The sequence below is a fragment of the Bos mutus genome, chromosome 4 (assembly GCF_027580195.1).
Source record: "Bos mutus isolate GX-2022 chromosome 4, NWIPB_WYAK_1.1, whole genome shotgun sequence".
Taxonomy (NCBI): domain Eukaryota; kingdom Metazoa; phylum Chordata; class Mammalia; order Artiodactyla; family Bovidae; genus Bos; species Bos mutus.
Genome location: NC_091620.1, coordinates 69,767,948 through 69,784,778, shown reverse-complemented (window position 1 = coordinate 69,784,778; position 16,831 = coordinate 69,767,948). Strand labels below are relative to the sequence as shown.

At 39.8% G+C, this 16,831-nt stretch overlaps 1 protein-coding gene across 6 annotated transcripts in view; it reads right to left on the bottom strand.

Annotated features, from left to right (window-relative positions):
* NRCAM (neuronal cell adhesion molecule) overlaps window positions 1-16,831 on the bottom strand; it is a 320,887-nt gene that overhangs the window by 61,200 nt on the left and 242,856 nt on the right. For all 6 annotated transcript variants that reach the window (XM_070369605.1, XM_070369599.1, XM_070369603.1 and 3 more), the window contains 5 exons: window positions 12,595-12,765; window positions 11,959-12,015; window positions 9,927-10,038; window positions 6,846-7,030; window positions 4,420-4,551 (listed from right to left, as the gene is read on the bottom strand). In XM_070369605.1, the coding sequence (XP_070225706.1) occupies window positions 4,420-4,551; window positions 6,846-7,030; window positions 9,927-10,038; window positions 11,959-12,015; window positions 12,595-12,765 (657 nt within the window). The remainder of the gene's footprint in view (window positions 1-4,419; window positions 4,552-6,845; window positions 7,031-9,926; window positions 10,039-11,958; window positions 12,016-12,594; window positions 12,766-16,831) is intronic.

The window sequence follows — 16,831 nt, the reverse complement described above, 5'->3', positions numbered from 1 at the left end:
TCCAGCCAAGGTTTCTGCAACCTCCTAGGGAGAAGGTGTCAGCAAGCCAGCCTGTGCTCCCAGCTAACTTTTGAGGTCTACTCTGGCTCCCCCTTTAATCCTTACCATGCCGATTCTGTGTTATATACTGTAGCAGATCTTGCTCTCTCCTGCCTTCTCCTGTCTCTCTGCCATCCTTCACTGATGAATGTATCTGTGGGTTGCAAACTCAGCACACTATAGATGACAAGCCACAGTCTCTTGTTTCCAGAATGTCCCCAGACCTCGGTTCTATTCAGAGGCCTCTGAATTAACAGGTAAATTATCAAGCAGGGCGGACAGGGGAGAGGCAGGAGGCTCCTCAAACTTCTACAGATATTTGGACAGTTTTCTTCTTCATTTACTCCCTATCTTGGATCAGGGAGGTCAGTGCAAGGAGGGGGCATATAGAGTTCACTTTAACTAGCTGTTTAAGACTCAGTGTCTCAAATGAAATTATTTACAGAAAGACTCACAGACATAGGTAACAGACTTATAGGTGGGGAGCACTGGGGATATGGATTGGGAATTTGGGATTAGCAGATGTAAACTATTATATTTAGATTAGATATGCAATAAGGTCCAACTGTTGAGCACAGGAAACTATATTCAATATTCTGGGATAAATCGTAACAGAAAAGAAAATGAAAAAGAATGTATATACATGTATAACTGAATCATTCTGTTGTACAGCAGAAATTCACACATTACAAATCAACTATTCATGAATACAATCAAAATTTTTTAAAAAATTGAACATTGAAAATTTTTAAAAATTATTTAAAAATTTAAAGAACAGACTTAGGGTCTAGCCAAGAAGTCATTCACCAGAAGCCGTAGACGGACCAGTGGCTGAGAGTGGGGGTGGGGAACTGTACTGCCCCTGCCGTGCCCTCCTGCAGAGACCTGTGAGTCCCCACCAGGTGCCTCAAACCCATCAGCTTTCAATTCTGAGATTACAAACAGTAATCCATGCATTTTAGTTTGGCCTCCAGATGTGAAGGAAGACAACCCAGGGACACTTCTCATCAGTTCAGTTCAATTCAGTCACTCAGTCATGACCGACTCTTTGCGACCCCATGGACTGCAGCATGCCAGACCTCCCTGTCCATCACCAACTCCTGGAACTTACTCAAACTCATGTCCATCAAGTCGGTGATGCCATCCAACCATCTCATCCTCTGTCATCCCCTTCTCCTCCCACCCTCAATCTTTCCCAGCATCAGGGTCTTTTCCAATAAGTCAGCTCTTTGCATCAGGTGACCAAAGTATTGGAGTTTCAGCTTCAGCATCAGTCCTTCCAATGAATATTCAGGACTGATTTCCTTTAGGGTGGACTGGTCGGACCTCCTTGCAGTCCAAGGGACCCTCAAGAGTCTTCTCCAAAACCACATTTCAAAAGCATCAATTCTTTGATGCTCAGCCTTCTTTATACACTTCTCATCACCTCGGTATAAACAGACAGCATCTGCTCCCGGCACTGGGTCCCTGGCTCTGCTGCCAGGCTGCATGGCATTTTCTCTTCCTACGTGTCCACCAGAGTGCCCACTCTGAGGCACACCAGAGGCAGAGGGGCCCTTGATCTGCAGGCATCGTCAACTCTGATCCCAGCTCTGCTCAGTCTCTTAAGACATACTTCGGGGATGGAAGAAATCAACTGGTTTTGAACCTGATTTGAGAGATTTTGTTCTAACTCCTTTTGCTCTGGACCCAATCAGATGATCTGGGGTTATAGCAGACAGGTTCCACTTGTCTCCAGGGACCTACACCCCATCCCCCAAATGCCAGCCTTTCATAGTTGATCCTTCCCCCAAATATTTCATTTAAAGGGGAATGTCTATGAGTGAAACTTCAAAGCTCATTTTAAAAACTGAAGTCTAGTTGACTTACAATATTATATTGATTTCAGGTGTACAACACAGTGATTCAATATTTTATAATAGATTATACTCCAAATAAATTTACGAAATACTGGCTATATTCCCTGTGCTGGACATTACAGTCTTCAGTCTTACTTATGTTATACCCAAATAGTGCAAAACTCTCAATACAGCTGGAGTTACAGATTCCCTGAGAGGCACCACCTGTGCCTCGTTTGGAAGGATCACAAGCTGAGAGAACCAGAAGGAAAGATCAGCTTCCTTATTTTATCTCCCCTAATCCCTGTGTCACTGACCCACCTACATCTCAATTTCCCTCTGCTTCTGATTGCATTCTGGCTGCTGAGCTTAAGGCTTTATCTTTTCAACATTCCCTGGCTCCCTAGTTTCCCCACTGAGAAATGATGGATGTCCCCTCCCACTTGTCAGTTTCACGGAGGCCAGATCTCAGGGGTACGTTTAACCTTCCATAAATCGGCACAGAATCTCTGAGCTACGAAACTTCAGCTACCGAAAGCGCTGAGTATGCTCCATACCTTATTGCCATTCTGAATACATTCCTACCAGAAAACTTACTTTTTGGTTCAGGGCTTCCTTCCACTTCTCAGTTTTCACTCATATGTCCCTGAGACTGGCAACAGCTTCCCAATGCACAACCACAAAATATTCTGCAGTTTTTCCCGATTCTGATCCTAGTTAAAATTAGGAGTAGAAATATCCAAACCCATTTGGCTGGACCCTTTAGTATCTGTGCTCTTCCAGGAACATATTTCCTTTTACAATAAACACAGGCTGTCTGATTCTGCGCATCTGATAAAGATTGTGTTGTGTGACAAACTACTAATAAACACTCACAGAAGCGGGTATCTCACTCTACCTAGACCTGGAGCAGTAAGACCTTGATGGTGAGAATTATCAGGAACTTGGGCTGTTTAAAATCTGCCAGTATTTTTCAAATTCATCTTAGGGTGAAGACTATTTCATGAAAGCCAGTTTAATGGATCTTTTGGGTATGGGAGAGTAGAACCAATTTTTGATTCTGGCTTGGAGGCAATGAAGGGCTTCCCTGATAGCTCAGTTGGTAAGGAATCTGCCTGCAATGCATGAGACCCCAGTTGGATTCCCGGGTCAGGAAGATCTGCTGGAGAAGGGATAGGTTACCCACTCTAGTATTCTTGGGCTTCCCTTGTGGCTCAGCTGGTAAAGAATTAGCCTGCAAAGCAGGAGACCTGGGTTTGATCCCTGGGTTGGGAAGATCCCCTGGAGAAGGGAAAGGCTACCCACTCCAGTATTCTGGCCTAGAGAATTCCATGGACTGCATAATATATGTATGGACTGTATAGTCCATGGGGTTGCAAAGAGTTGGACACGACTGAGTGATTTTCACTTTGGAAGGAATGAGGAGTCAAGTTGCTCTATATCGTATCTTAATTCTGAAGGTTATCTTTAATGAATATCTTTACAGATTATTATGCTACTGATGGGGAGGGTGAACATGATGCGGGGTTTTAAACAGAAACCAATTTTTCTCTCTGTCTCCTAAAAAGGGGAAAATATCCAAAGATTCTCCTGTCAATAGCAGCTGGTGGTAGGTGGAATCAAGAAAATGGAGAGGCAGTGGGCTCTCTGTGGATGGCCATGCTTATGAATCCAAGAGGAGGGAGACGCAATATCCATTTTAATTTTCTTTTTTTCTTTGCTATAATGCCCTCCTATGAGACTCAAGCATCTAATCAAGTTTTGTAAAACTGGTCTTTGCTATGATTTAGAAGATTGAGGGACAGCCTGTGGCTACACTCTGGGGGACTGTTCTAGGCAGCCTGGAGAAGCTGGCTGAGAGCTGGAGTGGTCCAGGGAAGGTGGCAGAAGAGGTGATACTTGGCAGTTAAGATCATGTAAACACTGGTCAAGAATTATCTCAGTAATACTTGGGGAGGGAAGACGGGTCAAAGACAGAACATCCAGCATACGACTGAGGTCAGAAGATGTGTTCTTCTTTGGGCATTAAATGGAACAGTGACCTCTCAAGACTGGAGAACTTGGGAACATCTGAGCTCTATTAGGAATGGGCCTAATAATTTAAAACCTCTTTAAATTAAGACAGCCGTATTTCTTATTGCCATATCCACTGTCTCTATTCCTAGCCTCCCTAACACCTCCTCCAACTCCTGTGATGTTTCCACACATCACTTGACATTTTGAACAAAGAAGATAATGTGAACTTTCCAGTGGGTGTTTATTTCTCACCCTGTCACTGTTCCTATGACTCACACAAAACACAAGAACAACTGCAAGGTTCCAATCAGTGCATGCTGTTCTGTTAATGGCATAAACAATTGAGTCATAATAAATTATACCTAAAGATAACAAAATTAAAATCTAAAGGTAATCTGGTCCTTCTGTGTAACTTATATATGACTTCCTTCCTTAAGTCAAGCTATTTTATCATCATTTGTCTCCTGTGGAGAAATCACTATGCTCCAAAAACACACTGCGACTGGAGCCAATCAAGGAAACTTACTTTCTATTGGGACTCCATTTGATAACCAGCTAATTCTGGGTTTTGGGTTGCCATTCGCTCTGCAGATGAGGGTTCCATCCTCTTCAGGGGACAGCACAAGATTTTGAGGTGCTATGATCCAGTATGGAGCCGCTTTACAAGAAAAGGAGAAAAACACCACAAAATTTAATCAAGTAAATTATTCTAGGAAATTTAGTACACTGAACCATCTTAATGATAAAAGTAAGTATGTTGCAAACCATTTGTTAATTTCATGTTTTTTTAAGAGTGAACAGACTTCTAAGTTATACTTCAAAGAACACTTCAGATTTTCAAAAGAATGTTTAAAGAGACTCACTGACATCTATGTATCATTTCAAGAGCCTTTTGATTCAAATATCATCATCTTGTTCTATACTGTATGGATCGGATATCAAAAAGGTAACAGATTTCTCTAAAGTTGTACAGCAATTTAGAGGTACAGATAGGGATACGAAAGAGGAATTTAAATTCTAAGCCCTGTAGAATATATACAGTTATAAAATTAGTAAGCAATTTTTAAAGCTTTGCAGTTTTTGAAGCGCTGCCAAGTGAGTATAGTGTTCCTGTAAGTCCTTCACCGGCTTTCTCTAATGTTAACATCTTACAAAACCATGGTACAGATACCAGAACAAGAAATTAACATTACTACAATACCATCAACCCAACTACACACTGTACTAGGCTTTCCCGTTTTTCCACTCTCTTATTTCTGTTCCAGGACCCTGTCCTGGATATCACACTGCATTTAATTGTCACATCTTCCTACTTCGTTTCCTCTGATCTGAAAGTTTCTTGGTCTTTCTTTGTTTTTCATGAACCTGAGACTTTTAAAGACTACTAGTAAGTTATTTTGTAGAACATTTTTTTTCTTAATCAAGAGCTTTTAATTTTTTATAACAAAGAACAATATCCTAGTTTTATTATTATCAGGACAGAAATGGAGAAAAGTAATTATATGTGTGTTAGCTGTGTAAACGTATCAATGTTAATTACTTCCCCAACTCTATAAATAAGTTCTCTATCATCTCTTTTTTTTTTTTCATAAAGCAGTTTTTCTTTGAACTTCTTTCTAGACTTAGAAAGGAGTACTAGTCAATTGAATTCTTTCAGGGATAAATCAAGCTTACTAAATTGATTAATCTTCACATTTTTCCTAAGCACATTCTCCATTTCTTATCTGTGACCAAAATATTTTGTGAAACATTCCAACACGCCCTCATTCCTAGAGAAAGTTTATACCAGCGACTATTGAATTCTCATACAGATCAATAGGAAGGTTTTAAGTGAAACAAAAGCTTTTCCACCTAAGGTCAAATTTAGTGATTTCTGAGTGAAGAATTCCTGAATTGCTAGATTATAATCACCATTCAACCACCATCATTAGTATCATCATAATTACTTCTTTTTAAAAAAAGATTATATTCCATTTACAGTTATTATCAAATACAGTTATTATTATCAAATACTGTGTTATACAATAGATCCTTATAGCTTATTTTGAAAATCATAGTTTGTACCTCTTAACCTCCTACTTCTTTATTGCCCTCTCTCCTTCCCTCTCCCACTGGTAACCACTGTGGTACACCTGTTTTCACTAGAGTTTTTCCTGATGATTTTCCACGATTCAACTGAGGTTCTGAGTGATGGAACCTTCTAACTGCATTAAATCTGGGAGCACACAACATCGACATGGCTTATTCTGGTTTATGAACCTCGATCACTTGGTTAGAGTGATGCCTGCCAGCTCTCTCCACTGTAAAGTTACTGTTTTCCTGCTTTCCACATTCTGTTCACTAGAAGCAGGCAACTTCAGCCCTTACGCAAGGGGAGGGCGATTAAGCTCCATCTCCTTAAAGGATGAGGAGTGAAGAATCCGTGGACATATATTAAACCTACCTCAGTAATTAATCTGGATGTGTGTGGGTAAGGGGAGAAAAAACACTGAGGCTATGCAAACAACCTGTTTCTCTTGAAAGTTTGACCAAGTAATTTCATCATTTTATTTATTTACTTTTGAGAGTTATATTTTATTAAAATGTACGCCCAGGAGACAGGACTCTCAGATCACTTTGAGGGACTGCTCTGAAGAGGCAAGGGGGCATCCAGTAATTTTAGCACTCATCACTGGCTCTTGCCTACAGCAGTTACAACTGTGGAATTCTAATGGTGATTTTCTATTTCCTTCATTCTTTCAACATTTATTAATTGGAATCCTCTGCAAGGAAGATCTGAGGGAGCAAATTTTTAACCTGATTTAAAAGCACTATAAATGGCAATGAGAAGAGATTCAAGGTACCATGAGTACTGATATAAATTTACATTATTATTCTGAAGAATATAATTAAAGGCATTTAATGAAAGATTCTCATGGAGGCAAGAACCATGTATTTTAGACAATGATATACCTTTAACTGTGACAGAAATGGTATGATGGATGGCTCCTAATGCATTTTTGGCTATACACTGGTAATTTCCAGAGTCTGCTTCTGTAACCTGAACGATTTGCAGAGTTTTCTTAAAGTTCCTATAAAATGTCCGATTGATGGGGAGTGTTCCATCTTCTTTTATCCAGTAAATAATTGGGGTAGGCCTGATAAGGTAAACAAAAAATAACATCACAAAAAAACATTCGTGATAAAGATCATGAGGAACAGATAAATATTTTAAGTAGTACCACACTTTTATTAAGTAATGCTCAAAACCTTACATTTCAGTCTGTAAGTTACCATTTTCACACGAGCTAACTGATGGCACACTGTGATGACTTCAGGGATCTGTTGAGAATGGCAGTGAGACTTACTTGACTGAAGGGACCTAACTATTATCTTCAAAGTTCTGAGGAAGGAGCCACTTTCAGAAAATTTTGCATGACTGGGCTATATCGATCAAAAGAATGACCATGAAATTAACGATACAGAGTCACAATTTTTTAAAAAACTTTTTTTTTTAATGTGGGCCATTTTAAAAGTCTTCATTGAATTTTTGTTCTAATATTTCTTCTCTTTTTATTTTTTGTCTTTTTTTTTGGCCATGAGCCACATGGGATCTTAGTTCCCTGACCAGGGACTGAACCCATACCCCCTGCACTCTTAGCCACTAGACTGCCAGGGCAGTCCTTCAAGTTACAATTTCTTAATCAGCCAGACTTATAAAGGTTAGAGAAAGAAAGGTTAGAGAAAAACTAACCTAAGGTTAGTTTTAACTAACACTTTAACAGTGTTAACTAACCTTAGGTTAGTTAGGAAGCCCATAAACTTCCATACATATTTCCATACCAAATAGAAGAATCTCCCTATCTTATAACAGGCTATCTGATGAGATGAATGAAGTGATTAGAGGAATCATGCAGTTATTTTAATTTCATTATTAGTGATATTTTTAAAACATTATATCAATTGATAGAGGTAGGCCCAACTCACATGTTACTTATACCATTTCTCACCTATGTTTCTTATTAAATCATGAACTATAGAGACAGATGAAAAGTCAGGCTTAGGCTTAGAGTTAAAAAGATCTGCTTCAAAATCCCTGCCCTACTCCTAAAATGCTCTCTGATTTTGGATCTCTGGGCTTTGGGGGCCTCAGTTTCTTCCATTGCCTTAATGGAGACAATAATGCTTGTTTTGATCTGGTGACCTGAGAAGGTTTTCATGAGGGTAAAATAAAAATCCATTCAGTATATTTACTAAGCACTAAACTATAGATCCCCTGGAGGGGGGCATGGCAACCCACTCCAGTATTCTTGCCTGGAGACTCACCATGGATAGAGGAGCCTGGTGGGCTACAGTCCATGAGTTCCCAGAGTCAGACGTGCCTGAGTGACTACGCACGCCTCGGCATAAAACACACAGACCAGGGCTCCCCAGGTGGTGCTAGCAGTAAAGAATCTGCCTGCCAAAGCAGGAAACCCGAGACAGGGGTTCAGTCTCTGGGTTGGGAAGATCCCGTGGAGAAGGAAATGGCAACTCACTCCAGTATTGTTGCCTAGAATATCCCCTGGACAGAGGAGCCTGGTGGGATGCAGTTCCTGGGGTCACAGAGTTGGATTCGACTGAGCACATACACACAAACACAAACTATAGGTCAAGTATTAAGGTGTGTGTTGGGAAGATAAAAAAAAAAAAAAGAATGGTCCAGGCCCTCAGGAAGAACACAATATTTATCATTAGAAATACTAGTGGGATTAATGGGTTGTAGAATTGTTTTTGTTTGTTTACTTGAATAAAAATAACCGAACAGATATACTTGATGAACTGGGTCATGAGTAGTGTTATTTCTTGACATGGCCAGCAGGGGCCTCCATGTGTCTCCAGAGGTATTAATAAAATTTTTCCTGGAGGCCGATTCTGGGCTTCTAGGAAGGAATGTGATACTCTGAGTCACCAGGTCAAGGACAGCACAGATAACAACACAACACAACATGTTTCTGAGAGTCCAGTCAATGTTCCAGCAAATGTGCCTTATCAATGGTACTTACTCTATGCCAGGCATGAGAGGAAAGTATTCAGAAGCTTGCCTCCAGCGTTTGCCTCACATAACAGCTGTTCCTGCAGCTGAGCTGAGGCTTCCCTGGGACTCCTCTCAAGGGCACATGGGTTCTGGGGGTGGTATCAGTTTTGAGGTGTGCATAGATGAGACAGGGCTTCCCTGGTGGCTCAGATGGTAAAGAATCCACCTACAATGTGGGAGACCTGGGTTCGAGCCCTGGGTTGGGAAGACCTCCTAGAGAAGGGCATGGCAACCCACTCCAGTATTCTTGCCTAGAGAATTCCCATGGACAGAGCCTGGCTGGCTACAGTCCATGGGGTCACAAAGAGTTGGACACGACTGAGTAACTAAGTATACACATAGATGAGACAGCTGCAAAGAAGCTGGTCTGGTGACCAGCGCTAGGAGGTAGAGGATGGGACAGCATGCCAGCGTCAAAGTTAGGCACTAAGAGGCTGAATGAGCCTCCGCTGTCAGGAGAATAAGCCAGAGCTCGATTGCCTAGAAGGATGTGAAAAATTCATGACCAGGAGCTCCACTGCCCTGCTAACAGCAGGAGACCCAGAGCTGTGAACCCAAGGCTGAGCTGCTCAGAAGATGCGTAAGCAGGCTCAAATGAAATCAGTCAGATCCAGCCCTGTTACGGCACAACTGCATACTTGTAGACAAATCATCAATGACAAACAGCTCTTGGTTTTAAGCCTCTAAGTTTTGAGATGATCTGTTAGACAACAGTAGCAAAATAATAAGCTTAATTACAATTACAACAATCATAAGGTGATTACTGACACATTTCTAAAGGAACATTTACTTTAACAAAATATTTTCATAATACGAAATAACACATGGCCTGTTTTGGAAGTAATCATAATATTTTTCTTGATTGCTTAATGGAGTCTTTATCAATGATTCCTGCTATGAAACAATATTAATGTCTCTCTACCAATATACCATGTTTATATAAGAAATGGACATCAAGACAGACAGTGTTAACTCACAGCCCTTCTGCGATGCACTCAAGGGAAAGGACATTTCCTCTTAACTCTTCTTTGCGACTTGTATTGCCATCTGGAGTTAAAAATGTTGGTGGTCTCTGTCTATGTGATTTAGCTGCAAACAAGAAGATCAATATGCATTCAAAGTAAGAATATGGATTTCTAGAAGAACAAATCACTGTCTAAAAATCTAATCCCTTTTCAAATCAATTTACTATTGATTGTGAAATTTGTTAAACAAATATATACATACTCCTTGCCTTATAAATAGCCATACTCAGTTGGCCAGAAGTAGAAACTACTGTGGTTGCATAAGAACTAATATTGAGGACTATTTTCCATTGTATATTTTCCTAATTTGGGTTTAGGGTTCTATGTATTTTTGGTGGGTTGGTAAAGTTTCAAAATGTAGACATAGAGAGGAAAATTATGTTATCAAATTATCCACCTCTCAAGATGAGTACTCAGGTCAAAGGGAAAATGAGCTATCTATTTTCTGGAAGATGTTAGGTTTTTCTGAAAGATATGACAATGGACAAGGTCTTTTGGTTTACCCTAGGGACAATATTATAGTCAATTCCAATAATTAATCATGAAGATAAATCATGGTGGACATCTAATATATCAAGATACCCCAAATTGCAAGGTTTACAGAAAACAAAACAAAACTAGAAAGTGACTGGCAGAGGTCTGGCAAATGTGTGCCACAGATTATGGGTGAAGTTAAAGAAATTAAAGTTGGTTTCCTCAATGGAAAAATAAAGAGGGCTCAAGTCAGAGATCTCAGGGAGGTATATGTATATATATATAGAGATAGATAGGTAGATAGATAGATAAGAGAGAGAGACTACCTTCATGTTTCATGAAGAAAAATCATATGGAGACCTGGCCTAAATGTGTCTTTATCCTCTGGTGGCATCTCAGAAGAACTTAAAGTAGAAATCCTACCATCTTGATGTTCTTAGAGCCCTTTAAGAGTGTGCAACACTTTAATGTGTTATCTACTTGATGCTCATAAAAACTGAAAAGGTAAAATATAAATTATCCTCACTTTTCAGAAGAAAAAGCTAAACACCAGAAAAGGTATTACTGAAGACAAATTAGAGTTTTCCTTAGATTTTAGAGATGGTGGAGGAAATCATATCCCTTTAAAAAATCCCTTTGAAAGTGATTTCGAGATCCATGTTTTTCAGGAGTATTTTAATATAAAGTAAAATAATATGAAATAAGGTAAAAATAAAATAAAAGTAAGGCAGGAGTTATGGTATGTTACTCTGGCCATTGATAGTACCTTAGTGCTTTTTACTTCATATCTCAAGGGTAAAAAATTAGTACAGCAGAAATTTGAGCTTATGGATAATTTAAGAGGACCCCATATTCAGAACCCATAATTTTCATTCATAGACTCTATATTTAAGATCCATGTTTCCCTTAAGGAAATAAAATTCTTTTCCTTTTAAAAGAATGATGTTAAATCTATTTTTAAAAGATTATTTCCACTGAAGATAGTGTCTTGATTTTAAACTAAATTAAGAGAAATACTATTTCTAATTATATGACATTGATAAGGTCATGTGAAAACAGATGAAAAATATAATGCTTTTCTGTCAAAATCTGGTTAACGTTAGTTGCTAAAGGTTATTAAGACTTTGATGTTAGTATTTTAGCAGGTTAAGGTACCTTGCCAATTCTTATTAATCTATGAGAAAAGTTTATGAGCCAGACAAAAAATGAAAAATGTAATTCTAAACATATATGAAAGATTTTTTTTTCCAAATTTTGTGGGATGATTCTTTACATGAAAACAGTTATAGTAACTTTTGTTATTATACATACAACATGGAACATGTTTTAATGACATGTTTGAGAGCTCAAAGCTAAATTTATATGAAACATACATTGATTCTAGTGGTATTAAACATGTAACTAGGAATTTCGTAAAGAAATAAGGTTAAACAGCCATGGAGGTGAAGTTAGTGAACTAAATTCTACAATGAAGAAGAAATACCAGTTACAATCAATCACCAAAACTCACCACCATAAAACTCAGTGTCACTCAAATTAGCAGCTATAGTGTCATTCAATTCATCCACTGAAATAAACAGAATATTATGAAGAATGCAAAAAGAAGGGGAGAGAGAATTGTAAAAAAAGAAAAAAAATACTGGGCAACAAAACATAAACCACTATGCTGACCAAGTGCCCTCCCAACCTAGTAAAAACAGTGCTCTGCCTTGTACATGACTATTTCATTAATTCACTGAGCCACCCCCAACCAGTAAGATGCAGACATATAACTGAAGCTGCAGGACTCCCAGTTAATGACATTGTGGAGCATAAACCACAAGCAAATGCTCAGAACACTAAGAACTGGGTTGGCCAAAAAGTTCATTCAGCTTTTTCTGTAACATCTTACCAATGTTCTGGCCAAACCAATAGATTCAGGAAGTTGTCATAGAAACAAGAATGGTAATAACAGTAAAAACTGTAAAATACAGTAAAGTAGGCAAGCTTCCTATAATACACATGCCAACACCTTCATGACTATTCACAGGTACTTCCCTGATCAATGAATCTGTTTACTTCAAAGTTAGTGGGATTTAATAGTTAACATACTTGCACACATTTGTAAACATCATTGCAAGAGACTTTTTGGAAACTGAACTCTTACCTGAAATCACCTTAACAGAAATTGGTTGCTTCTGCTGTATGGTTTGAGTGTGATTAAATCTGGCGTAACAGATGTAGTCTTCCCGGGTGTCCTCTGGGAGCACATTGGAAAAGTACAGGTCTCCATTCAGACCTTGGGAAACTCTCTCACTCTGTGGAAGTCTTTGAAAGGCTGCAGAATGGCAGAGAGGTATCTAGATCATTCCATCACAAAGTGGCCACTTTCCAAATTAGCAAGATAACTGTATCTACTAATAAACAGTCCTGTGAACTTCACTTGCATGTATTTTTTTCCTCTATAAAGCTCTTTTGAGTAAAAGCAAATAATCACAAAAGAAAAGACATATGAATTAAAATCCCAACTGTATCCGCCAGACCCTAACTTCTCTAGCATGGGGGCAGAGGTGAGACTAAAGTTGCCCAGTGAAGGGTTTTAGAAAACAAGTGTAAACCAAAAAATGTTTTATGGAACGAGTTTGTGTGACTTTTCCTAACATTTACGTTAATCCCTAAGTACCAGATCACCTGACCTGCCTCTTGAGAAATCTGTATGCAGGTTAGGAAGCAACAATAGTTAGAACTAGACATGGAACAACAGACTGGTTCCAAATAGGAAAAGGAGTATGTCAAGGCTGTTATATTGTCACCCTGCTTATTTAACTTATATGCAGAGTACATCATGAGAAATGCTGGGCTGGAGGAAGCACAAGCTGGACTCAAGATTGCTGGAAGAAATATCAATAACCTCAGATATGCAGATGACACCACCCTTATGGCAAAAAGTGAAGAACTAAAGAGCTTCTTGATGAAAGTGAAAGAGGAGAGTGAAAAAGTTGGCTTAAAGATCAACATTCAGAAAACTAAGATCATGGCATCTGGTCCCATCACTTCATGGGAAATAGATGGGGAAACAGTGGAAACAGTGGCAGACTTTATTTTCTTGGGCTCCAAAGTCACTGCAGATGGTGACTGAAGCCATGAAACTAAAAGACACTTACTCTTTGAAAGGGAAGTTATGACCAACCTAGACAGCATGTTAAAATCAGAGACGTTACTTTGCCAACAAAGGTCCGTTTAGTCAAGGCTATGGTTTTTCCTATGGTCATGTATGGATGTGAGAGTTGGACTATAAAGAAAGCTGAGTGTCAAAGAATTGATGCTTTTGAACTGTGGTGTTGGAGAAGACTTTTGAGAGTCCCTTGGACTGCAAGGAGATCCAACCAGTCCATCCTAAAGGAGATCAGTCCTGGGTGTTCATTGGAAGGACTAATGTTGAAGCTGAAACTCCGGTACTCTGGCCACCTGATGTGAAGAACTGACTCACTGGAAAAGACCCTGATGCTGGGAAAGACTGAAGGTGGGAAGAGAAGGGGATGACAGAGGATGAGATGGTTGGATGGCATCACCAACTCAATAGACATGAATTTGGGTAAACTCCAGGAGTTGGTGATGGACAGGGAGGCCTGGCGTGCTACAGTCCATGGGGTCACAAAGAGTCGGACATGACTGAGTGACTGAACTGAACTGAATGAGTATTAATCACAGATACACACATATCTCGGAAAATGCATTATGGAAGCTTATAAGGATGTTAACTTGGGTTGCATCTACATACACAGTCAGACACGCAATACTGTGAGAGCATCTGATGGTGATGACCTAGGCCCTGGACAAAGTGTCAGACGGACCAAGGTCCCTGCCTTGTCTGAGTCCAGGATAGGGATCTAACTGGAGAATCAGGCAGCAAATAGGCAATTAACAGCAGGGTGCAACATTGATTTAACGATGCAGATGTGTGCCTCAGAGGCCCCCCCACACCCAGCGTGCCTCACCTCCTCTATCTTTTCTTTTCTGTGTTACCAATTACCTTCTCACATACAGTGTGTTTTACCTGTCGTGTGTATGGCTCATAGCCCATCTCCCTGAACTAGAATTTAAGTTCCAGAAGGGCAGAGACCGTCATCTGCTTGGGCTACTATTGTAGCCCTGAAAATGCACCTGGTCCTTCATAGAATCTCTGTAATTAAATGAGTACAAGCAGCACTGTGACTTCCCAGTTTCACATTTAACAACAGACTTCCCCTCAGGTCCAAGGAAATGTCTAGCCTTAAGAAAGGAGGGGAGATTTTCTAAGGAGATGAAGGACTCAGGGAAGTGGGACCACTGATCTGTGTGTGAACTTACACTTGGCTGGCTAGCATGCTTCCTGAGGCTTCTGACTCAGTTCACTGGGAGACTGCTTCAGCTCTGAAGTGACAGAACTAGGAAAAATCGCACCTCTCAGTTGCCTCCGGCCAAGTGTTAACATCTCCTGGGAGGAGGATTTCTCAGTCTGAGTCAAACAGCTATGTTCCTCCAGCAGCAGGTACCCTACCCAATCATCATGAAATGCAAAATGATGGGTAGAAGCCTGCAGCTCCCTTGGGTGGGAGAAGGCAGGGAAATCTGGAGACAGACTTTGAAAGGATGCCGGTTAACCATGTGAGCCAAGTTTGTGGTCAGGATGGGGGTTTGGTTGGCGGTTGTAAATTCATGGTTTGAAGTCACTAACCAGGGAAAGAATTGTTTTAAAAAATAACTCAGAAAAATAATGTATGTTTATTTTATGACTGCAAAGAGGTAAAGATAGGGATATATTTATCTTCTTTCATTTCTCCTGCTGTATTTTATTGTGGATTAGTGTTGGGAGATCAAATGAAAGGGAATGGGATTTTATGAGGGTGGGAACACTTTCCCCATTGAATTCCTTTGCACTGCATTGGGGAAAAAATGTATGCAGATAGGAATAATTTGGTAAGGTCATCTTGCCAGGAGAATGCTACACATATCTGAATTTTTTTCTCATACCTAGATGCAATTTCACTTGAAAAATCCAGAGGCATTGTCAACGGCCTAAAATGTATGGAAATGACATAACCAGCAGTGCGATATGAAAATAAGTTAGTTTCGTATTCAGATGATTCTGAGACTTCACATGTAAACATCTCTTTATGAAGCAGAAAAGTCATCATTTCTGAATAAGAAGCAAAAGCCAATTACTGGGCTTCACTTTGGCAGTGAGAGTTGGATACTGTTATTCTAAACCGTAGATATCACTCAGTTCTACTTGATTGGTTACTTATGCTTTCAAAATCTGTAAAAGTTATTACATAATCGTATGAAAAATATTTTTGTCCATTTATCCATTTATATATATATTTTCCACTTCTCTGTGATACCTTCTCTGAGTGATTTCATATAAGAGTCGAAAATGGAAATGAAATGTGAAAGCTAAATTTTATCTTCTGTAATGTGAACAGCTTGTGATTTCAGAGGAAATCAAGTCACTGAGAATAGAATGTATTCCCCACAAGTATTTTCAACCCTTCCCACCATTCCACCCAAAGGATTCCTGTCAAGGACAATGGCAACCCCCATGTTGCCAAATTCAATAGTTATTTCTCGATCAGATTGGAAGCTGTCTCATCTCTCAGCAGTGTTTGAAACGACTGATATTCTGTCTTCTTGGCCCTTTTTCTTCCCCTTGTTCTGGGGATAGCTCCTCTTCTCTGTTTTCTTTTTACTGAAGCCACTGCTCTTTCTCATCTGCTTTTCTTTGCTCCCTAAATGTCTGGCCCCAGGAGGGCCCTGGTCTCAGCCCCCAGGCTGTGTCCTTCATCACCTGCATTTCTTCCCTCAATTCTCTTCTCCAGACTCTGACTCTAAGAAGCATCTCTGCACTAACATCCACGAATGGCTGGAAAGAGCCCTGAATCTTTCTTCTGATTCATGAAGCTCTAACTCGCTGGACACCTTCACAAGGATGCCTCCCAGGCTTCTTGCATTCAAAACCCTGGTTCCTAGTCTCCAAGCAGAAACACATGCTACCTCCAAAGTAACATGCTAACGGGAGGCTTGGAAGGGTAGGAGAGCAGAGCAACAAACAATCCCCTAAGTTTAGAGAAGGGGTGGACAGACGTTATAATGACTAATGAATGACTTCATTTCCCTGTGCCTCAGTTCCCTCACCTAAAAAGTGAAGTCATCTGAGTTGCCTCCTGGGGCTGCTGTAAAGAATGGATGAGATAACTCATGTAGTCCTTAGCCAAGCGACAGGCACTTAGGCACTAAATGCCTAAGTAGCTATAGTTACTACTGTATATAAAATAGATGATAAGCAAGCATCTACTGTATATAGCACAGGGACCTGTGCTCAATCCTCTGTAATAACCTAAATGGGAAAAGAATTTGTATATGTG